This window comes from Fulmarus glacialis, unplaced genomic scaffold, assembly GCF_000690835.1.
Source record: "Fulmarus glacialis isolate BGI_N327 unplaced genomic scaffold, ASM69083v1 scaffold48186, whole genome shotgun sequence".
Taxonomy (NCBI): Eukaryota; Metazoa; Chordata; class Aves; order Procellariiformes; family Procellariidae; genus Fulmarus; species Fulmarus glacialis.
In genome coordinates this window covers 941-25,979 of record NW_009219691.1, presented here as the reverse complement: position 1 = coordinate 25,979, position 25,039 = coordinate 941, and the positions used below count along the sequence as shown (strand labels likewise).

The window sequence follows — 25,039 nt, the reverse complement described above, 5'->3', positions numbered from 1 at the left end:
TCTTAGTGCGTCTCATTCCAGCTTCCATTCACAGGAATACAGATAATATACCTTCTGACAGAAAGCTCATTATCTGCCAAACATGAAAACTCCAGGGTGTATCCCAAATGAAAGGCAGACTTCATTTAACTTTTCCTCTGATTTTATTGCTTAGGAAGGTAAATTGAGAAGAATGGATAGTAATTTTGAATTTTCTCTGCTACTGGCAGTTCAGAGTGACACCTTATTTCATTTATGCTATTACCTTCTTTAGTTGTTTTCTGAGTGAGCAGGAGTAGTTCTGTTGTATAAGACAGACTGACCCTAGGTATAATTAATCCATGGTGAAAGGCTGAAACATCTGCCAATGAAAATGCAGTAAATTTTCATCTGAGCTAAGTCTAACTGATAAGCGTTTTCCTGAATACCGGTTTTTACTTGCTAGGAAAATCACCAGTTGGAGCACTGGTGCAAATAAGAAAGAAGTTATGGACTATTGTGCTGTTTCCGATGATATTCTGGTATGTTGAAGGTAAGTCTTAGAAAAACAGATCCATTCACTACACAAAGCATATCCTGGCAAAGAAGGAAGAGCTATGTAACATTACGAGCAGGATCTCACCAGCTAACTGTTTTATTCTCCAGTCAGAAATATGATGAATCACATTTGTAAGAAGCTCAACAGATAGAATTAATTTCGTAGATCACTAATGCCTTTTAATTAACCAAACTGTAATTGACATTTGGGAACTATAAAGGGGATCACTGCATGAGTAAACTGCACCTGGCTATGTTTAAATATAAAATGACTGAGTCAGAGATCCATGTATGTATGTATGTATGTATTATTACATTATTATTAGCATCTCTCTAGCAGTCTAAGGATACACAGGGAATATTTTAGAAAGGATGAGTAAGGGACCGGTGGAAGAGAGGAGAAAAGAGAAAGAGGAAAGGGATAGCAACATTTTTTTTTTTAAACTTCATCTGTCTGCCAGAGAACACTAAACAGGGTTTTCCAAAGCTGCTGCCAAGTTAAAAAGAAATGGGCCAGAGTAGACATAGTAATTTTCATGACAGCCATTTGCTGCTGATCAACACAACTCTGTTTCTCTTCAGTATGAAATATTCTATTGAGTGAAGCAGCAGTGATTAACAGACAGATGGGACCAGCGTGCTCAAACCAGGACTCCCTCGGAGCCATGCTGTTTGCTAACTTTTCCACGAGATTTGAGATATCAAACACTTCCATCTTTATCTGCCAGCCCGCAGCAAGTCCTGCTCTAGTTCACTTCTGGCTGAAGCCATCCTTACTTACAAAATATTCTCAAATAGGACACAAGCTGCCCAATGATTCTCTGCAGACAGGCAACTAAAGATTCAAACATCTTGAACAGTGTGATAAATAAAAAGCAAAAGAAAAAGCTGCTTATGACAAGACAAAATAGGACTTGAGCCAAACTACTACAGGTGTTGTTTAAGACAAATATATTGTGGGTTTTTTTTTTAATAATTCAGGGTGACATGATAGGAAATGGTACATAAGTAAATAGTAGAATTACCACCAAAGTCTGAATAAGTACCATTTTTTTTCCTGCTCAAGACAATTAAACTTATTTGAAAAATCCTACTCATATTATTAAAAAGCAGGCACCAAAGTACCTTAAAATGTGAACTGACAGTAAGAAAAATAACTATGCAAGAAAAATAACTAGTCATTTATTCCAGTATTTCACACAAATAACCAAATATAGGCAAGTCTATGTTTAAAAGTCCTGTCTGGGCAAGTGACCAAACACTAAGTGCTAGTCAGAACTCTTTCAAGTTGACCTGCATGCTCTTTTCTTTTATTTCCAGCTCTTTTTCTTGTTTTGACTAGAACCAGAAAACAGAAAGGCCCAGAAAAAATAAGTGAAAAAATTGAACAACGTTTTTTAAACTTGAGAGAAAGTTCCATTTTATTGAAGTCCAATTCCTATTTTACTCAATCTGTTTCTCCCTGTTGCTAGTGATAAAGAGATAGAGGTGAAATAAGCACTGAACAAATGTTGAATAATAATTATTTTCCATATTCCTACATATAACTTTTATCACCAAGTAGTAACTCATAACTGTTAAGCAAGGAAATTAAATGGTGTGATCTAGGACAAATCTTCTTCTAAGAACAGAGCCTTATTCTCAGATTTCCAGGGCTTGCACATTGTTTAAATTTGTATAATTAGTATTAGCATTCTTTACATGACCCGTCTGTGATCCATTGTTTCAGTTCTCTGGTCTTCCACACTATTTACAGACGTAGCTTTAGGCAGGCAGATGCTATGCAGCTCAAGCCATACATTTTTAATTTACTGATGGCAGCATTTCTTTAGGTGACATGCAGTAGACTTTTTTTTCTCTTTTACATTAATTAGTTTCTGTTTGCAAGGTACTTTGGAGTAGTAACAGTGACCTTCCAATCTGCCTGTTTTCTGATCTCATGTTGTCTGTTAGTAGGCACAGAAAATTGGTAGGAATGATAAATTGTGAATCTACCATTTTTATTTTCACACTTTGTTTGACTTCCTAATTTTCCAGATGTTTTAAAATGCCTATATCTTTCTCATGTCAAAGGCACATTGCATAAACTATTATGCTGCTGTTCTGTGAGCAGAGTCTTCAGAAAACTGTCTCCACGTAAACAGCTGCAAACAGCCAAAGTAGAAATTCAGCTCTTTTCCTTTCCTTTGTCTTTCATGTAACACAACCATAAGCTCTCACTGGGATAATTTGAAAGCTATGCCCCCTTAGTTTTGCATAGATCAGACATGCTACTGGAGCCAAAATGAGTCTAATATGCAATGAAAGTTCAGGCCAAAATTTAGACCTAAATTAAAAGACCTCCAAATGGTCACATGATTCATGCAACAACACAATGTACATTTTTGTAGACATCACAACTGTATTCAGGCCTGTCACAACACAAGCCATATCTGCTAGAAATAACATTCTTCTTGCAGTAGCGGGAAGTTTCAGTTTGACCACTGATATGCCACCATGCTTCATAGCTGCCATGTTTTCTCTGGACTGGGTGTGAATTTTAGTGCAAATTATTTACACATAGTCAAAATCCTCATTACTTTAGTAAATACTTTGTATCTGATGATTTTTAAAGGAATTCAACTTACATCAAGCAGTGCAGGAGGCGAGACAGAAAACTACGTTGAGCGGATACTGGGAGTAAATGGGTAAGATAGATACAAGAGGTTAATGGTGGGGGAAGCAAAGGTCCTTCTCTTCTCCGAGATGATAAAGGTAACTGAAGTGTCGTTGGAGAAACCTCTCTCAGCAAAGTTGATAGGATGAAATTATGTAACATCCTTGTCAAGTTATTCTGCAGAGGTATTTGAAAAGGTGAAGCTAACCAAGAGCCAGAAGAACTAGCGGAAACCAAGATCATGGCAAATGAGACTGGCTGGGTTGTAGATACCGAGATAAAGTACCTAGTTCGCAGAAAATCTCAGGTGGTAGCCATGCAAGGTCTATGACTGTGAATATACAGGATAGGCTGGAGAGGAATAAAATACTCTACTGATACTATAGAGGGAATTCAGGAGATAAATCAAATACTTGTGGAGAAAAACTGAGTTTATCCATGGGATGCTGGAGAAAGCTTTCTGCTGTCTGGGTTCACAGAGACATCTTGGAGGGAAATGGAAGATCTGTGATTGTCAGTGTTTGGAATGTTGTTTGGGAGCCTGAAAAGCTGGTGTGATGGCTGTGGAGATGCTCTGCAATGATTTTAAGTACCCTATATTTTCAGTGTTTGTTAAGATGATTAAGTAAATGTCTTCTCTTGGATTCACAGAATTCCTCAATAAACTTACCAGAGAGGCAAGCGATGCTTTGAATTCATCACATTTCAGGCATAAACTGCAACCAATGCAAAGCTTTGAAGAAAGCTTTGAAGATTTTGGCTCAGTCTCTTCCTGGCTTAGCTTGTGGCACTATTTTGCACCAGAAAGACAGAGTTCATCTGAAATGGTGGCATGATACGTGCTCCATGACAATGCATGATGAACTTCATGTGAAAGGATAAGATATGTGTGACACTTTCAGTGAGTAAGACATGTCCAGAAACCTGGAAAATGCATTCACCACAAATGCTCCTAGGTTTGATTTGGGGAGGTCTATCTGCTTAGTGGTGTGAGTCCTCTGGTGGGCTTCTGTCCCATTTTGGTTGATTCATTATATGCTCAGCCCTACTGAAACGTAATAAGGAGGCACCGGCTTCTTCTGAGCCGGCGCAATGGAAATCTCTAGCTCCCAGCCATTCTTGCAGCCTGCCTGCAGCACAGGCTTGTAAGTTTAACTTTACGTAAATCTTATGAAAAGGGCTGCACTTCAATCAGTCCCTCAATAGCTGTCAGAAATGTCAAGTGTGGCAGTGAAGTACTCTGTCTTGAGAGAATAAAGCAGAAAGTGAGAGACAGGAGAAGAAAGGCTTCCTCATGCTGACAGTGTTGGAGGAAGTACAAATCTCTCCTGGAGGCCTGGGGAAAACTGGGTGTTAAGTCCTGAGAGATGACTTTGACCTGGAAGAGAGATGAAGAGCAATCAGGCTTTCTGGAGGGGAAGGGAAGCTTAGTCTGCAATCTGGTGAGTTCTCTGAAGTAAAGAGAAAGAAAAAAGCCCAAGGGAAACATGAGTTTTCAATTATAGCTTGAATTCAGAAGGTTTGGCAAAGCCAGATGAATGGGAGGACATAGGTTGTTATTTACACTGTACTGCAACAACACCTGTTGGTGACCAACAGTAAGAATAATCTTTTTGATCATTCTTTTGATTACGACTTAAAAATACCTATATTTTAACCAATTATTTTCTTCCTAACTTTGTTTTAGCCAGAATAACAATTCTAGCATAATTTTCCACCAGAACTTCAGTCCTGACCACAAGGGAATTTGAAGTTTTGCAAAAATTTTGCAGTTTTTACCATTGAATTTTCCTGAACTTAGCTCCTCATCTGTATCTGACTGGCACAGCCTACTTCTTAAGAATTGGTATTAAAATTTAATAAGCATTTCTAATTAGCATTTGTTTTATGCAGACAAAGACCCAAGAAGCAAATCAGACAGCTTATATCTCCTGTAACGCAATTTTGCAGAAGTATAGGTTTCAATTTCCTGATCCAGCGATTACATCAAACAAAGAAAAATTGTTTATATCACTACTCAGATTGTTCAGCTGAAAGCCATTTATCGAACATAGCATATGATCAAACATTAGTAAAACTAGCTTATAACTCTCCTACTAACACTGCACCTGTAGAAAACAATTGTTTCCCTGGTTGGATGCCAGGTTACAGCACACTACAATCAGTCTTTCAACACAGAGTAGGCACAGAGGTGAAATATGGAATAATCCATTGCCAAAGAAAAATCATTGTTAAGACAGGTGCTAGCTGAAGTTTGCGTGATGTGTTCTGTATAGATTAAGGTAAGCATTAAGCATGTTCATATTAAATATACTGTAAAACAGCAATGAAAAGTGAAAACTACTTATCAGAAACAGCAGCATTTCCCCACTGAAAAACTGAGTTTGTTTTGCTGGAAAGAAAAAGTCTTATAGGTAGTGTTGTTCATTGTCTCAAAAGAGCCATTTTGCAAATACTGTGTTTATAAGTAAAGTAACCCCAGCACCTTTCCTCTTGTATAGGAAGTCTTGTTAGTCTGAAAAGAATTGATAAGGGAAGAGGGGGGTAATAGATGAACAGGCTGTTTGATGAGCAGCACCTGAGCAATTTTTAACTTTCTTTACTCTCCCCTTTCCTGATCAGTTCATTTCAGAGCTGACATTAGCCTTATCGAACTAACAGATGAAAGAACAAGACTGGATTGTGCCGTGGCCCTGCCACTGAAGGCTAAGAAGCAATCAAGCTCTCCTTGAAGACAAAGATCAGTATCAGAACAAGCAAGTGTACTTTCCATGTGGTTTGGGGCCACTTTGCTCACCCAAGAAGCAAACACTGTATTTGGTAGAATGCATACACTGAGAAACTCTCGTGGAACTTTATCCAGGTGAATCTTCACTGATGTGCGCTCAAGAAATCATCTATGATATGAAAGAAAATCACTCTATGAAATTTACTTCCAGTCAACCTTCTTAGTGACAAATATTTTCCCTTTACATAGTGTATTCTAGGAAATATTGCAGTTTCATTCACTTTATATAGTGAATGTCTTATGAATGGCTGAATCTTGGATTTTGACTGGCTAAAAAACTCCAAATGTATCTGTATCATTAGTCGAACTGATTGATGTAAAATAATCATCCTAGAATAATGCTTTCTGTGGCTTATAATGATTGATGTGCTCAAAGAAACTAAAACAATGGGACAACACCCAAATCCTGATGTTAAGTGCTACTTAATCCAGAAAACATTTGGCTCCGGAGACACATTTTGTAGGTGAGATCATAATAAGGCTGAAGGATAGTACATCAGGTTTCAGCTATCTATTTCAACTATTTCAACTATCCATTTTGCAAATGAAGGGGAAAGTTATCAAGTGGCTTTCTGAAACTTGGTTAAGCTAAGGCTCCTGGCTGCTGCCTTAAAATTGCACTGGGAGTTTCCTGCTGTAAATGGCAAAGAACTGAACCTGTCTGCCCTAAAAATAATTGCATATTAGTTTTGCATGGTGATTGTGCTGGCTGATGAAAATTTTCTGAAATCAGTTTCTCTGGCTAGTGCTGTTAAGAAAATTGGACTGTCCTGAATTTTGTGTCGGATTTTTCTGATATGGGTGGAGTCATAAAGATTTTCTTTGTACTGGTGGTGGAAGTTTCAAAGTTATCAGCAGCCCAAAGTCTATACAGGCCAACTGTAAAAAGATTACCTGTGGGACCATTTGTCTGGCTCTAATATTTTATTGCTATTTGCCCTGTGCTTCCTAACATTGTATTTTTCTTGGTGTCTTTATAAGGCTGATGAGAGGGGAGGAGGATGCTAGCAAATTGAATCACAGACATCTCTGCAACAATGAAGGGTTTTTAAATAATGGAAAACAATGAAGTAAAGTCACTTAAGTAAGAGATAACCTCAATTTGGTTCTTAGAACCATCACTAGATTATCTGATAAAGATTTTTAAACTGCATTTTAAAGACAGTGTAACAGCGTTTTGTCAATTAACACTGTAATTATATTTTACTTATAAGCAACATTTTAAGCAGTTACATTAATAGATACATAAACAGTATTTGATGGGGAGTGTATCATGTAAAGGTTTCTCACAACACACCAGTTTGAAGGCTTTGCATGGAAATTGAAAAAGAGAAGCCGCATTTTGGCAATTTCTCGATATCTGTTGTTTCAAAGACAATATTTTGGCCATTATTACACCTTACTGTAATAATTTCTTCTATTACTCTCCGCGAATAGATGCAATTTGCTGCTCCAAAAAAAGAGGTATGAGAAAGTATACTTTGCTGAGATGTGGTTTGATCCTCTCAATGCTTACATTTTATCAGCTATAAAATACCTTACTGTGCTGACTATGTAGCATAAGATACTTCTGGGATCAAAAATACCCTACCATTTCTTTTAAGTCACTATATTTGTTTTGGAAAGAAAAAGAAAGATGACATCTGCTAATTTGATGAGGACTATAAGGTGCAGAAGACATAAACACTCAACTAGTGTAAACAACTCAGCTGTTACCTGTCTTAACTTACGTCCTATATGCCAGACTACCTAAAAGTAGCTTCAGCAATGTTACAGGACAGTCTAGGTACAACTTGTCTGGCTTCAGGTCTCTTTGCTGAGTACAGCAATAGTTCAAAGAACTGCATGATATGAAAGGAGATTTTTGGACACTCCTTTTTCAAATAACTTCTAAAGCCTCACATAAACTGCTGAGGACAAAACTATTTTCAGTAGCTCTTGCTTCTTCCCCTCAGTCTTTGTGGGCAGTGTCCTTGTGCAACAAAGTAATGCTTCTCCTTTCTTACAAGCATATGTAACTTTGCCAAGTGTCTTCCCAGAGACTCTCTCTCCTTTTCTCAGGGAAGAATTTCTTGGAGATGTTGAACTGGAAGTATCAAGAGAGAGAAATAAGGAGCGAGCAAGCAAAAGAGAGAATCAAGCGTTATATCACGGTATTCTTTCTTCCTGGGAGAATTGCAGGCTAGGTTAGAATTACTCACAGGATTATCTTTTGCTTCTGATTTTCAAAGGTTTCATTTATTCCTATCATATGCAGAATGGCATAAATAAACTAATAAGCAAATACTGGTAGACCTTCCAAAGCTTGATAAATAAACTCCAATTAGGCATGGACAGATACGGACCTTCTTTCGACTAATTTGAACACCGTAATAAATATTGCCCTGGCTGACTTCCACAGCATTGCTGTGCTTTGTTGAACAGGAGCCACTTTTTTCCCCAGAGTCAGTGCCACGCCTGTAGCAGGCACTTTGACTTTAGAAAGTCTATACAAGCAGAGGCATCAGGGTATAGCAGAGACCGTGAACCCTAGGGAGATATTCTGTTCTCCTATCTGAGCTCGGGTCACCTGAGAGCAGGCAGTAGCCTGGTTGTACGGGTGTGTGCTGGATGAACGGTAATAAGGACATTGGGAGGTGAGCTCAGTTGTAGTCTTTGTACCTTCTGAACCTGCCGATAGCTGAAGCATTGCAAAGAGCAGGGAGAGGCAGGGTCATGCCCTGCAGTCCTTTGCTGTGGTATTGTAAGTATTTTTTCTGCTTTGAAATGAGAACACTTTGACATCCCCTGAACAGCGTTCTGTGCCAGAAGATATGTGGGAAAGCCTGCAGTGGCAGGAAAAAAGGTATGATATTATAATGTATTATTTGAGGAACAGAAAGGGTCACAACACACATCATAGACATGGTGTTAGAGGATGGAAAGCCCTCCTTTTGTTTTTTTTAGTATTTAGCCAAGTGATTTTAGGATGAAAGGAACAGTATAAATACCACATGCAATATTATTGTTACTTTTGTTATTTTGACTGACGTCCCCAAAATTGATATACGGCCTGAAAAATACTAACATATATAAATACACTATACCAATGTCTTAGGTATAATATCTATTTTACGCTGGAGTTGTTGAACAGCTTTGAGGATGCCAACCTTAAGGAGGTAAAACTGGGCTATTTTACAATCAGCAGTATGTGGTGGGTGTGTAGATAAGAGAGATGACAGTCGCCCAGGAGTTAGAAGATCAAAGAATTCAGGTTCTTGCTGGATCACAGCCCTTCTCTATAACTGTGACCAGTTCCTCAGATTTGAAACTGAAATGTTTCATGCCCTATGTTGGGACACTTAATCAGGCAGAGGAGCCTGTGCTCCTACACAGCTTTTGGAAATGAATGTATTCCTAGGGCTGCTGTTTGTGGGGGAGGTGAGTGCCAGAGTACAGGCAGACAAAAGGCACATAAGTATTTGTGCTATTTTGAAAGCTGAGAGAAACAGTGACCTGACCACTTTCTTTGGGAAAGCAAAACTAGTACCTATATTTGGGAGTGTCCCAGACCCTCTGGCTACTTTGTTTAGGAGGGCAGCTCTCGATGCCCTCACTTGTAAATTGGTATCGATAGACCTTCCCAGCTTGCTGACGGTTATGAGGATGATAACTGGTGATAGCATTTCACTGTCCCAATGACACAGGGTCACAGGCTCCAAGTCCTACAGTTATGGTTCCTGTAATTACCAAAACTGGATAAGAAAAAGTGTAGTATTTTCGAAGCGATGTATTTAATGGAAGGTAAGCACGTGTTTTGACTTGAGTATATGACTTGCACTACTGCAGAAATTTAGTCTTTATTCCACTGAGCTCTACTAAAATGCACAGTTTTCTGAATTTAATAAAGTTCAAGTTCTGAATTTTCCCAAATATTGATATAGTGCCAGGTCCTTGAAGACAATGCAAACAGGACTACGGCCTTGACGAAATAAAGCACTTTTAGGAGAATGCTCAAATTTAAAGTGCGCACTGTGCTTTGCTGTCTGAGAGCCCATGGAGGGTTGGAACTGCAAACAGTGAAGTGGAAGGGAATGTAATTTTGTACCGAGACTGCACACCGCAGCTGGGGACTGCTCACAATCCCTCCTGTGTGCGTAAATAGATCTTACCTGCCAAAGAAAAACATTTTACTTTGGTCGATGAGGTCTGTTTGTTGGAAGAGGTCTTCTGGCCAGCGAATCAATTCTTCCTGAAAAATGCCCTTTAAACCTTTAATTTGAACCAGGCAATCAACAATGACAGACAGAGGCACTGGTTCACAACTCCATTAGCACCGTACTATGTTGTTGTGATGGCAAATATTGTAGTTTTCACTAGAACACAGCCCTTCAATTCCAGCCACCTCATTCAAAGAGTGTTGCACATTTTCAGCTAAACAGTGACAGAATGAAAACTATGCTTTTTATTAAGTGCTATACATTTTGGAAAACATGTATGTTCTGATGAAGTGTCATATAGAAAAAAATTGAAACATTTTAGTGATAGCATTTTACTTTAAAATAGTCTTTCAGAAAGTATTCGTTACTTTTAGTATATATTTTGAAAGCCTTTTAAAACTCAAAAGCTAGTAAAAGCTTTTCAATCTTGCAGAAATGAAGTGTTTAAATTGATGGTGGTTTCTTTCTGCAGAACTTCTTCAACAAGAAAGTCATAGCTGTTTTCTTCCCTTCTGTTTCTGAGTGGAAAATAAAAACAAAAAGTCCAAAACAGATTGTGGTCAGAAAATTAGTGTTAGACCATAATTCTTCTTGCCACTTAGTTATTGATATTAATTTAAGCCATAAGCTATGCAATACCAATTATGAATTGAGCAGCTTAATTTAAAGCTTCTAGATATGCAAGCATACATAAAAATATATATGTATGCACATATATGTATACAGACACATATATACACACACACTCATTTTCTCTTGCTCAACATTTTCTTTAAATCATTTACCCACTGCAGCATCTCTGGCGCAGGGTTTGTAATGTGCTCTAGATTCCTGTCTCAGCCAACTTAGTGGACAGTAGATACTTCTGCCAGTCTGATAGTATCTAATTACAAAGCCAAGGGGTGCATATTTCAGTAGAACACTCTGAGATGTTGAAAGATGATATTCTGAGACAGAGAAGGGCATATCAGCCATTGATTTAGGTCACAGAAGCAATTCACTACCGCATGAATAACATTAGTTGAATGTTATATCCAAACATAGTAAAAACCTTTAAAAATCTCATATGTGATAAAGGTTGGCATTAACATTTCAGCTTTTGCCAAAGTACTATACCAGCCCATTAATCTTAGCGGAAAAATATTCTTTTGCTAGAGTACAGTTGCTCATATAATGCATATAATGCAAAGTATAGGGTGGGTTTGGTGGGATTCTTTTTTGCATTTGTTACTCTGTACTTTAAAAGAACCAAGTGTAAATTTGTGGGTGACACCACCATTGAAATAAAATATATATGGATATGAATGTAAATAGCTACACTTTTCACACCAATGAGGTTAAAACACATGTTTATGCATTCTATCCAGAGAGAGGATTAAAAAAAAAATCCCGTGACTACTTTTGTAGTGTTGCTGTCATAGTTTTCATTTGCAACCAAATAAAAATGAGGTTAACACCATGAATATTCCTCTTACTGCTGGGCTTGTCTGTTTACTTGCTTGTAGACACAGTTGTACACAAAGGTTTTCAAAAAGAAAATGTTACCACTCTTTTAGGAGCAATTGCTTTATGCCCAAAGGTCCATCAGTGGTCCTTACACCACAAGTAGAAATGCATTGGCTTGGACCACTCCCTCTGCTCTGGATTTGGCCAGCTCTTAGCTGTGCTGCAAAAAAATCCATGTTATGAGTTTTGTTCCAAAGATAAAGAGCCACTCAAAGTCAGCAAGGCAGACATAAAAATGTCATAAAAGGTATTAAAGAAAATCTATAGACTTGGGAAAACAATTCATGACAAATATGCTGAAGAAATAATCTAGTATTGCTATTCAATAATTCATTTTATAAATTCCCCTCACAAATAGGAGCGTGAGTGGTATCTGCTCAGACGGGGGGACTGCTCAGGGCCAGGGTAGCTATGGGACCAGTAGAGAAACACGGGCTCTTTTTGCTGCTACTTCAGTTGCGACTGGATCCAGAAGCCAGGGATAAGATACAGTGGGGAAGACGTCCGTGGGAGTTTTATGGTGTACATATTTAATTGGCTTTCAGAAGCACCATGGAAACACCTGACTGTTATACAATATTTTCAGAGCTACTGAGAAGTCTGTTATTATTGTCACGGCAGCTGTTATACAGAAAAGGTAAATTCTCAAACACATGGTTCAGGAGTATGATTCCCAAATATTTCATATTTCTGCAGCTCCAGTAATACACAAATCTTTTTAAAAAAATACCCCAAAATATTGAAACAACTTGGAGATTCACATATTCTGTAATATATTTGTTGTTGTACACTTACACTGGCTACCAGGATTTCTTTTATAAAATGTTCAGGATGTTGTATTTCCCTGACCTTCTCTCTGTTTTATCATTGACTTTGTTTTGTTTCACTCTCTGTCTCCTTTTTGTCGTATGTTTCATGTTTTTCTTTCTACATTTAGTTTGTACTATTCTTCCTTTGTCGGTATTCTGACATTTTGGTTTTTGGTTTATTATCTATTTTTGGATATTTCTGTCTTTTCAGCCCTTTTTCAGCCCCCTGCATCCCTCCGTATTGTTGCTTATCTGCTTGCTCTATCAAGCCTTCTCTTTTTCATCAACAATTTCTTCCTCTGTTCTGTGGTCTGTCTTGATGCTAAGCTCATGTATTTAGTCTCATGGGATGACATCTCTCATGCTGTTCACAGAAGACTTGCTCAGTTAATGATTACATTTAGTTGCAACCATGTCAGATAGATGCTGGTGGGATGGCAGAGGGATAGGTTTCCCCCAGTTGTACAGCAAACTGTATCTAACTCCTTATTTGTGAAAGCCCTGATCCACCTGGTAGAGAAGTCTGGGAAAAGACTGAGTCAGGTGCAAAATAAGAAAGTTCTTTTGGTTTTCTCATGTTCAACCATGAACAGGATTGAACTGGTGCAACAATGGCTTTTTCTGTCTAGATTAAGAAAAAAAGGGCAGCTGTTCCCGAGTCACTGGGAGTGGCGTCTATGCCATGAAGTGATGCAGGTCATGCTACTGCTGGTGCTGCCTACTTGAAGCTCCCAAGCAAAATGCAAGCTCTTCAGGCAGATGTAGTAAAATTTTTGGACCTTTTGGACTCTTTGAGGAATGATAGCACTGTGCTGTTAAACTAAAACCTGTAAATGATGTAGAGGATCATTACTGAAGCAACTTTATTTCCCTCTGAAACCTTAAATACCTTCCTTGGCAGTCTTTCTACATGGACAACTTCTCTGAAGCACACTCTTGGTCCATGTGCATGGGGTTTTCTGAATCTGACACAAAAGTTGCCACCTCAGGCCAAATGATTTCCATAAGCTTCAGGTTTCAATGAGAATCCCACTTACAGGAAGTGAGACAAAATAGTCAATGTAAGTTGCTCCAAATCTTTTGGTTTGTTCATCTGTCCAACTTCCACAGCCCAAGTAAAGTTTTGTCATGCCCATTAACCAGACACTTACCTTCTCTTTAACTTCAGCTAAAATTTTATGTGCATTTGTGAGTTATATGAGATGATTCTAATTTGAGGTTTGTTATGCAAAATTGTAAAAGTTCATTTTCTAAAGTGTCTTTCTATTAATTTGTTTACTTTGCTTGTCATTTATTATGTTTTTGCCACAATTCCCACCTAGGAAGGAAAAGCAGAGTGTTCAAACCTTATTCTGCTGATTTACTTCAAGAGCGCATTCTAGTCACTAAATATTACAGGCTGCAGCCATTGAATTGGGTAGCGAAATAGGAATTAGCATAGATTCTCATTAAGAAAAACCCTGTAAATCTCTCTAACTGTCTTGACTCCTATTTTTAATTACCAGTGTGGTTCAAGACAGGTGACAGGAAGGATTTTCCCTGGTATGATAAAGTCCTGCCAAGGACAAGTCCTGTGCGTTTGTAGCACAGAAAACAAGGCATTTATTAAAATTTCCCTAAAGAATGATTTAGTCAATGCCCTGATACTTCTTTGCAGGGCAAACAAGGGTATTTCTTCATTGCCACATTAGGAAAAAATAAAGGAATAAACATAAAAGTGACTCTGCATACACACCTTCCACTTGATATCTTTCCAGATCACTTTACAACTTTCCATTTTTCCGTGTCTTCAGCTGCTTATTTGCATGCTGTAGGGACACCACAGTCCTGATGCTTCACTAGATAATGACTGTCTGTATCTATGCCGCCAGCCTCTGGTGTCTGGGAACAAACAGCATTAGAGATTAGAGCTATGAAGGAACGAGAATTTCCATCCTGTTGAATAGTTTTCCACTTCAAAATGTATTTTCACTCCAAAGAGGAGAAAAGAATGAGTATGTGAAATTACTTTTTGAAGGAATATTTTAAGAACTCCTTTTGGTTACTTCTGAAAAGTATGAACTCCTCTTCCTTTCAGCAACCCATGCATGGTTACTAAAATATTTGGCAGTGTTTATGTAGAGTACTTGTCTTTTAATTAGAGGACGAGCTAATCCTCACACTTGGAATGTGTGAACAATATGCTGGAGAAGAGTCAATGCTGGTATAACAGATTTTCAACCTAGAAAACAGGCTGGAGAAAAGTAGCCTACTTTTTATAACATTCGTTCCTAAAATTGAATTTCTGACATCCATTCAAAGAGAAGTAAATACTGACCTATCACTACACGTTTGCTTCCCAGAACGGGAGATAGAAAAATGGTAAATTACATATGTTTGCAATTACACTTCCAGTGATCTAGAAGTGATCTGTAGAACCCAAGTTTTTTCCTGAGAACTCTTCACTGTACTTCGAATCTTGTAAACACCTTTCTAAGCAGAATATGCTTTTTGCAATTACTTTTTTTTTTGGATTTACATAGTAAGATAAATCATGACTTCGTTATTTGGCAAAATCTGCAATGGCGTCTACCCAATTTTACAACTTTGTCTTTACAGTTATAACATGACATAGTTAAAAAATGATCTATTCACCTGTCAAGGTTCATTTTCCACAGATTGTTACAGTGCGTTACAGGTATCTTTGCTTATTTTCTAACTTTGGTTTTACTCCTGGAATACTGCTGAAATAATTAAATATAATTTGCTGAATCTAATGGACAATTTGAAAAGCTTGGAAATGTCTTGCTACCTTTTAAAAAAGCTAGGATTTTAGCTATTTATCTGAACATACTATCTTTGCTTAGAGCAATGTTTCTCAGGCTTTTTGAAAATGCACCACTGTCTCTTGGACAAAGTAACCCCTGTGGTATTTACCCTCCCTAATAGTTTTAATCCCAGAAAGGAAAGATGCAGCATAAACTTTCACATCTGAAGAAGTGGGGTAAAAAGTCAAATCTGAATTGTAGCATGAAACTTATCACAGCCAAGGAACTGCCTCCCCTCACTGCAATGGGCTTTGAATCAGGCACTGAATACACACAAAATGTACTTTTTTATTGTTGGTTGGATGTTAGAGTAATTTGACTAAATTTTACTCACTAAAAATTATAGATACTTCTGTCCCCTCTGCAGTCATAATCTAGTTCAGCGTGGAGAGTCCAAGCTAGTGTTGGGTCATGGCCGTGATGGAGTTTAGCCTAGGCTCTCACCCTTGCTTAAAGGAGGCTGTCAACAACTCTTGAGCTAGCAAATTTAGACTTAGGCTGAGTACTACCAGACTGTGTTTGTGCAAACAAACACGAGTCACTGTTATAACAGAACCGGACATCTCTAAAAACGGTGGGGTCAGGGGGGTCCTACATTCACGTAACTATTGAAGCTTTGAAGAATTAAAAGGGGATTAACTCACGGCATTGTATTTCACTGCTTGGGGAAGAACAGGTGACTCTATGTACAGGACAACAGCAAACAGGTGATGATTTATTTACATTGGAAATCCTCCAGCATCTAAAATATGTCTGTTTCTTGAAAATGTTGGGCTTGATTCACCATCTCCAAAACTTTCAAAAAAAAGTAAAGTTGCACCTTACTTAAATAAACAGCTTAAATTGCCTTAAGTTGGTGATTGCAAGAACTTAATTCCTCCCCTTCCATCTTTACATTTGAAAAAAGTAGAATGTTGGATTGTGTTTTCAAGATGCATTTTTTTTGCTTAAATAGTATTTTTAATGAAATTACTCAATACTTGGAAGCTATTAACACCTTATTTAATGTAACGGGAACTATTTTTTTTTCCAGGTATCAACAGTGCTAGAGTTTGGCCGCATAGTAATTTATACTACCAGTCTTCGTGTGGTGAGAACCACTTTTGAAAGGTGCGAACTGGTTAGAAAGATCTTTCAAAATCACAGAGTTAAATTTGAAGAAAAAAACATTGCTCTGAACAGCGATTATGGAAAAGAACTAGATGAAAGATGCAGGAGGGTCTGTGAAGTTCCCTCACTCCCTGTTGTGTTTATCGATGGCCATTATCTTGGGGTAAGTAAAGCATGAGCCTATGTTTTATTCTGCAGTCTGTAAGAACAGATGAAAATTTTGATGAATGAGAAGCAGGGTTTTTAGAAAATTGTTTGCAACGCTGGCATGATGGGAACAATTAAAGGCAGAGATCCCTTTGCAGTATGTGCTGCACAGATCCACACTGATTGGTTTGATCTGAAGATGCAAAAGATAACCGGGGAGAGGCTATCAAGAGGGGAATAAGACGCAGTAATGTAATCTAAGTTATACCGTATTTCTTAAAAAATAGCTTATCTTTGTAGTTGAAACCATGAAAATCTAGAGAAATGGATTTTTTTTCCTCATGGGAACCTGTATATATGATTGACCCAGGAAGATGAACACACATAGCATAAACCTGTCATTTAGTAATATCTGTGTTGAATAGTTGTTAGTTGAAACTAACAGCTTGGGCTATCAGACCTTAAACATGCATTGAATTTTATATGATGTAATCTGTATCAGGCATCTGTAATCAACATCTGTAATCAACTGAACATTGTACAGAATTGGTTAATACTTAAGTTTAGAAAAGTCTGTCAGTTAAAGAGAGAGAAAAACAGCCAAAGTCTGCCTGTTGCAAGACATAAACTCCAAATGGAAAACTGTAATCCAAATTTGTATTCTGGTACTCTGGGTCTAAAAGCCTGTGGATATTTGAAATCACCTTTTCATTAAGGCCAGCCTATACTTTTGAAATATATTTCTCAGAAACTGAAAAAATCAGAGTTTAAAAGAAAAAGATTCTGGAAAGTGGCACAAAGAAAACAGCTGGAGAGCTGAGAGAAGGTATTTGTCTCAAGCAGTAAAGAACTAGCAATTAGCACCAACAGTGAGACTGTGATTTGTGAAGGCAAACTATATTTACACACAGCGGGGTTATTGTGTTTGTATCGCTTAACACTTTCATTTTCACAAAAGATTTAAGTAGTGCAATGAAATGTAATCAACAATGAGGCATAATTGATATTGGGCCTGTACAAACACTCGAATACCCTTTCTTCCCTTTCTCCCTATCTCCTTCCTAGCTCTCGGTGTTCTCTGCTCAAGGCGGGCTTCCCCCGGCACTCTAACAAATGCGATTGCTGGCGCAGGGCTCACCAGACCTCTGCAGCAACGGCAAAATCGCCTGTGTGCAGAATATTAGCAGACAGTGATTTTTACTTCCTGGTAGAGGATGCTTTTATCAAAAACCTGAGTCAGAGAGTTGTCCAGCCAGCCAGGAACAGAAGTGCTCCATTCAAAAGCAGCTTAAAATTCAACAAGATTCAGACTAAGATTCGCTCACCTAATTATCATGTTAAAAATAAAAGTAGTAAGTTATGACCAAGTCCAAGAAAATCTCAGTACGTGTGTGATTAATTTGTCAAAAGAATTCCATTAAAATACTGAAATGGATTGAATAAATTATTTGCTCAGCTCTAGGTGAGGCCTGGTTACAGTCATTTTGATATGATGGATGGCCCATTAAGTCACTGCTGCTTTTTTTTTTTAAAGATCATGGGAAGCTTGTCTTTTGACAGAGGAGCAACAGTGTAACAAGCAATACAATCTCATTAAAACCATTAAAGTATTGTATGAGAGGTATAGAAAGGAAGGCAAGTTAATTAGGAAGCTAGCTGTCTGTGGGAGAGACAAATCTAGCTGTCCAACTACCTGCTGACAGGTACTCAGCAGGTTTTACCTCCTGTAAAAAAAAATGAAGAAAGAATTTGGTGTTCTGGTCTACAGACATTTATTACAGTACGGGAATTCCACTGACATCGTTTAACACAAGGGAAAAAAAAAATTATTGATCTGCTAAAAACCAGAACAAAATCAGACTTGGGGGGTGTTTTCTTTCTTCTTTTTCTTCTTTTGATTAAGTTGATGAGGCACACTGCGGTTAAATGGAGCAGACTTTAGCTCCAGGAGAGGATTAAAGTTATTCCACACAACAGCGATATTATTTGTGGAGAATCTGTTTTGCGGGCAGGGAGCAGTCCGGGAGACGCCTGCTCTGCTCACAGGGAGCACCACGGCCAGCCAGGACGGCGGCAGCCCCTTGCTCTGCCAACGTGGGTGCCCCTCACCTCTGCTCACAGACGAGGTTTCTGCCCTCCACTGCTCTCCACTAATTATCATCATACTAGGGAGCACTGCTGCTTTGGATCCGTTGCGACAGCATCACTCTCTAATGTGCTTTAGTTGCGATGAACCAGGACGGGAGAACCAAGGTCAGGGTGAGCAGAGCTAACTCAGGCAGCCCGCTGTGGCTGCCCACGGGAGCACGGCGGCTGGCAGGGCGGTGGGAAGGGACAGCCCCAGGATGAACGGGTCACTTGCGCTGGCAAGGGACCTGTGTCCACACACTCTTTGGTAAATGTGGCAAACCCCCATTATTTTATCGCAGTTTTTATTTCTTTATCTTAATATGGCTTCATAAGAGATGTTGGCATTCATTGACTTAGGAAGAGAAATAAGGGGGGGGCACTTTGCATATTGAGAAGGTCTGGCAACGAAGTAATCGCCCCCCAGCTATGTCAATGCCTGGTGGATGTGGCACCTTAAGAAGACAATGCATCAGTGACTCCAAAGGCAGTAAGTTGGCTGGAACCTGTGCTGGGCTTCTGTTTCATTAAAATGCGATTGAGAGCTAATTACAGAATTTGGTCTCGTAGGTAACAGTGGACATTTCTATAATGCCTGTTATGATAATTATCTTCTGATATGCAAATAGAACACAGAGATCCAGAAGCCTGGTGTGTCAGTAAATTAATCGTGCAATATTTTCCCTCTCTTTCTCTTTTTCTGTCTCTCTGTTTAAAATTTTGAGTATTTATTTCCTGGCATATCCCTCCCTGAAGGAGATTGCATGTAGCAATACAAAGGAGAATTTATATTGAGCCAGGCACCTTTCAATGAGTCATAAGGAGAAAAAAACCCAACCCCTAATTAAAATATGAACAGTTTTGAAAGGGGACAAGATTATTTTTAATGAGATAAATGTAACAAAAGCAGCAGAACCCAGCATATGTGCATCTGATAGAGCATTCGGCACCCGAGCCGTTCAGAAGCAGGGACAAGGTTGACAGAGCACTGCAGGCTGTGTGGATGAATCTTCACAGCGCTGTGGAATTTATCACTGCCTGCACAGGGGGAACAAAACAAACCAGCGGCTTGGGCAGAAGCAATAGAAAAATCATATTTAGCCCCTGTCAAGCAAAGTCCTGCGTGCTGCAGTACAGCACGTTTTTTAATCATCTCATTTTTTCAGGATTGAATCATTGTATTTCTTGACACACACTGTCTAAACATCAGTCTGTCTGGAAATTGCAGGTTCTCTCTGCAGCATGCTCTTTACCAGCTGATCTAATTCCTCCTTTTCACCTGAGGCTGTCTCCATCTGAAATGGAATTATGCCATCTGCTGGGACACCAAAGCAGAATAAAAAATGACTTCCAAAAACCAGAAAGGAACAAAGAAAAAAAAAAAAAAGGAACATTAATTTACTCTTTTACAAAGGCACCCAAGACTGTTAGAGGTTCATGTTATGTAAAGACCCACTGTGCTAGAAAAGGGAGACACATAAAAAAGGCAAATAGTGTCATCTTTAGTGTACATGTTAACTCACTGCATAATAGTTTTAAAATACATTTATTTTATTTTTCACTTTAAATATGAATTCAGTATTCACCTGCCATATAAGCCGACTTGAATCTTTTTTAAATATGTGAATTTAGTATTTTTTTTCCTGAAGAAACTGTTTCCTATTTAGTTTTCCCAGCTGTAATGAATCCACAACACGAGATTTACAGTAAAATTATTTTATTCGACTCATTGGTTATGATTATTTCCTAAGAAGGATGAGGCTACTTTTGTAATTGACTTCTAGAAAACATCTGTGTAACATATTTTTTGTTACGCAAGTAGTAACAGTTCCCTTTTAGCTGCTTTCCAGTGGCCATACATGATTAGTAGCTCTCAATTGCCTCCATATTTTATTAAACACATCCTCCTGGAGTTCACTTGATGGGGTGAGTATGAATGGCTCTGTGGCAGTAAAACTGTGGTGTAATCATTGCATCGAGTCACCTAGCACTTTCCCACTTGCTTCTTCCGTTTTGCAGTTTGACATTTCAGGAACAGTAGGGTTTGATTAATCTGATAGCTCTTTGTATATCAATCTTTCAGTTCTTTGCATATCAAATCCAACATTTCTGGTGCTGGTACTATACTGAAGTGTCAGTTTCCTCCGTTTCTGGGCAGATTTCCAGGCATTAATAATACCGCATGCGTGCCTGCTGCGCGAGAGCTTTGGGCAAAGACAGAGGTATGCACCGTCTGTCTCCTTGCTGAAACCTGGTAGCTCCAGTAAGGGTAAGGCATGTGATATTGCATTCTGCTGCCTCAGCAAGAGGCCTCTGCCGGAAACTCAGCAGAAGTTTGTTTTTAGGGAGGTAAGGGTGGCAACAATGTGTCCACAGGAGAGGTATTGCAGTACCCTGCTAATTTTTCTCTGTATACGTGGAAGCGTGGGGAAGAGAGGGGGCTTCCCAAAATCAGCAGGTATTCTAGTACAGCCAGATGCAGAGCTGTGTATGTGTACACATATGTGTATTCCTATGTGAATTCCTTGATGAAGAATTACATCGTGAAAATGGTAACGGGCTACATCCAAGACAGGTGAGCAACAGACTGGTTTAGTGACAGGACAGAGCTGGAGCAGTAGGAGGTTTAATGGACCTTGGATTTATCCTAGTTCTGCAGTTAGTGGGATTGTACCTGAAATATGATGCTAGTTTCTGGACGTTCTCAAGAGAAAATTGGGAAAATATTTTGAAGAATAAAAATGGTCTCGAAAACCTGTTGAGTGATTTAGCCAAGTCTGTGGCATTTCCTTGCCAAAAGAAGGGCAAAGACCTGACTGCAACCCCTGGACTCCCCATGGTAGAGAGCTACTGAAGTTAGTATGTAAAGGATTCACAGGCTGGTGCTTTGAAATTTAACTCGTTAACAAAACTGAAAATTCACTTCTCCCTGCTACTTCTCTAAACGTTATGGCCACTTTCCCTTGTGCTCCTTATGTGAGTCTTAGGTGGAACAGACTCTTTAATGTTTCACATCCCTTTGTGGTTAACTGTGAACTGAGTACAATTTAGGAAGAAAAAGAAAAGCATCACTTTCTGGTCAGAAAGCAGCTACTGGACTTTAACAGCTGCTTTAATTACTCTATTAATTACAGACTCTGTGTGTTAAGATTCACAGATCCAAAGGGAAGGTTAACCTCTGCAAAGTATCTTTTATTCAAATTTCACTTGAGAAAGCCGTTAATCAGAAAAGACGTGCTGAAACACTTAAAAACATTGATAGCCATTCGGACGTTTGGTTTTTAATTTAAAAACCACAGTAATGACGCTTTCCACTTTGAAAGTAACAGAGCTGGCTGATTGAATGTCATCTGAAATATAAATCCTTTAAAATATGAATCTATAATGGGAAACCTGTCAGACTTTTAATTATACTGCTGCAAAAGCCAGTAAGCGTTACCATACAGCATCACTGTAACACAGAGCAGAAGTCAGGAATGCTTTTGCCAACTGTTGCCGCAGAGAAGAGACCCTTTCCTAAATGAGGGCAAATCAGGGCTTGTCTGGCTTAGGGAATTTGCAGTGCTGCAATTACATCAAGAAAGCTGTAAATCCTTAATGTCTCAGCATCCGATGGGCAGCGCAAGCTTTGTCTTAAGCCGCTGTAGTGTATTCAGGCCCTGAGCTAATACTCTGTGGGCCACCTTGGCAAGCCCTTGCTTTGTTGTGCCAATCACTCCTACTGCCCGTTCTGTGTGAAAGCAGAGAAAGATTAGAGGGCAAGCGTGAAAGGGGCTGACAGACTGCTAAAAGCTGCTCTGCTGGGGACACAGAGAGCCCTAATGCATATGTCGAAGCTGATACACCCTGTGCCCATGATCTAGTACAGATTTCAATAGAAGAGTCAGCACAAGCAAGGCTAGCTGATCTGAGTCTCCTGTCACCTGCTGTGACTAATTAACCACAACTAATCACCTTGTAGATATTTGTTTTAAAAACAATTTCTTTGAAAGCGTAGCACTGTAAGAGTAGTGTTCACTGCAAAAGTGACACTCACATCCACTAAAATGTTAATATTTTGCTTTTTAACTGAAATGAAAATCATCAAACACAGAGTCAAAAGTGCTTCTTTTTTGTACAAAGCCAGAGCAAAAAGATTTTGCACAGGGAAACTAACCTTAGTAGGGTGACATGCAAAACCTTTTGCAATGTTTTGGTAGCCCTTAGCTGGCTTTTGGACTACACACTTGTAACCTCTGCAGTCCCCAGTGAGGCACTATGAATGGCTGGACACTAGCATGTACATTACTGGTCCATATGTGTTCCCTGTGCTCCCCAGAAGCCTTTCCTGTACCTCCCAGTAACAGTAACCAGCAGTGCTGGTGGGAAGCTGGGGCTGAGAGCCCCTGTGGCTGACCGTGGGCAGCTCAAAGCAATGGCCAGTCTCAGCCCTGTGCCAGCATCCCACCGCACCTCAGCCCTGTGCCAGCATCCCACCGCACCTCTCAGCTCATGGCGGAAGGAAAACCAAAGGTGAAATTTAACAGTCTGGGCATGCAGGGACTAGCAAACTGGGGCATCGTGATGGCGTGAACCCGCCACCCGGTCTGGATGTGGCCAATCATCCTTAGCAGCAGGTAAGGGCTGTGCAGTTACCTCCGTCTGTGCCTCAGTTTCCTCACCTTTTGTCGGTTTCTTGTGATCCACTGATTAAAAGTGTCTGTAAATGTTTGGTAATGTTTAGTATTCAGTGAATTTGGCTACATAAGTGAAGTGTAAGCATTTAAATGTGGTCCTCTAATTAGAAGAAAAGGGAAAAAAAGTTTTACATCATCTTTGACTCTTTCATTTTGTCTGCAATAATCTCTTAGCATTTACTTTCAGAAAGAAAAAAGAAAAAACACTTCAGTACTGCCTTGGTTCAGATCACAGAACCCCTCAGAGGCCTAATGTACTCAGACTAAATTATTATTATTCATTGTTGTGTCTGACTTTAACGTTGTTATGGTATTTTCATTACCCTTTTCCTCCTTGTGTTGTACATTAGGCATATTATGTCTTAATTCAATGCTCAACTGCCAGAATATTTGAAATACAATTTTCTCCTCTCATTTTGCTGCATTCTCTGATGTGTTGTATATTTATATAATTGTAAATTTTGACATGGTAACTAGACGTATTTTTTATTCTGCCAGGAATCATACCCTGTAAAATAAAGTGAACACAAGAATTTCAAAGCTGTGTCACCTTTTACAAAAAGGCAATGCGATACGACACCTGGTAACGAACCGCAGGCACTTCTGTCAGAACTGTGATTAGATTCTCCTCTCCTTCTAACTTTCCTAAGGTTGACCTAATTATAAAATACTTAATGTGAGTCAAATTTGTTCTTAGCCTGTTTAAATTTTCAAGACGACATCTCCTGATCATGTCTGGTTTTTTCATGCTCAGCTGGCTGACCTTTTTCTTCTTCTTCTTACTAATAGGGTGCTGAGAAAATTTTGCTAATGAATGAATCCGGGGAACTGCAGGATCTCTTAACCAAAATTGAGGTAATTGTATTTCTGCACATAAATATAACAAATGTACATTGAATATTTGTAATTGAGAAGATTTTTTTTTTTACCAGTTCCTTTTCTGTTATAAACTGATGATCCCAAATGTTTTTTTTTTGTTTTTCTCTTTGAATGAATGATAGCATAATATCACAGCTCATGAAGTTTGAGAAAACGTGAATAACCAAACCAAAATGTCCATCTCTCTTTTCTCTTGGTTTTGCCACAGCAGGAGAGGCAAATAATTTTCCCTTTCCCATAACTTTTGACATTGTTTTTGGTATTTAACTTTCACCATGCCCTGCAGCAGTCAGGCCTCTTGTGTGGATGCTGCACCACTTCTCTGTGTACTGCAGTGAACACACTGGGAACCTGCACATCTGCATTCTGGCTAGACCTAAAGTGCGACATCTACAAAATCTGGGCAAATGCTGGAAGTTTCCAATTACACCAGTTTGCACAAATTTCAAATTACAGGTTATCATGCCTTTCCCCAGCTCTTAGTTGCCCTGTCCATTGAAGTTCTCTGGAGCAAGTTTGCCTTTTATTATGAACAGTTGATGCACGCTCCCTGAAGACACCTGAAGTGTGGGTCTGCTCCCACAGCTTTGCTGTAAGCTAGGATCTCTACGGATCATCACTTTTCTGATGGTCTTGTGCTATTGGCTGCTCAAGGTGTTCTCTATTTTCCTTTGGACAGCCTGCAACAAAGAATGTTTTGGGGAGATGTGTGTCATAATGTCTCGATTATATGGATAGCTGTGTCCTTAGAAAAGGAATGTATTGCTATTAATTATCTTGTTATTTTGAAATCACCCCTAACCAAATTAAGATAACACA

The 25,039-nt window shown here is 39.0% G+C and overlaps 1 protein-coding gene across 1 annotated transcript; it reads left to right on the top strand.

Moving 5' to 3' along the window:
• Positions 1–424: 424 nt before the first annotated feature.
• On the top strand, positions 425–24,196 carry LOC104078710 (glutaredoxin domain-containing cysteine-rich protein 1-like; the record flags this gene model as incomplete). The annotated part of the gene is made up of 5 exons (XM_009580458.1): positions 425–511; positions 3,131–3,203; positions 16,237–16,267; positions 16,312–16,554; positions 24,131–24,196. Coding segments are annotated over 5 exons (500 nt in total), but the record flags the coding sequence as incomplete, so codon positions are not given.
• Between the last annotated feature and the right edge of the window lie 843 nt (positions 24,197–25,039).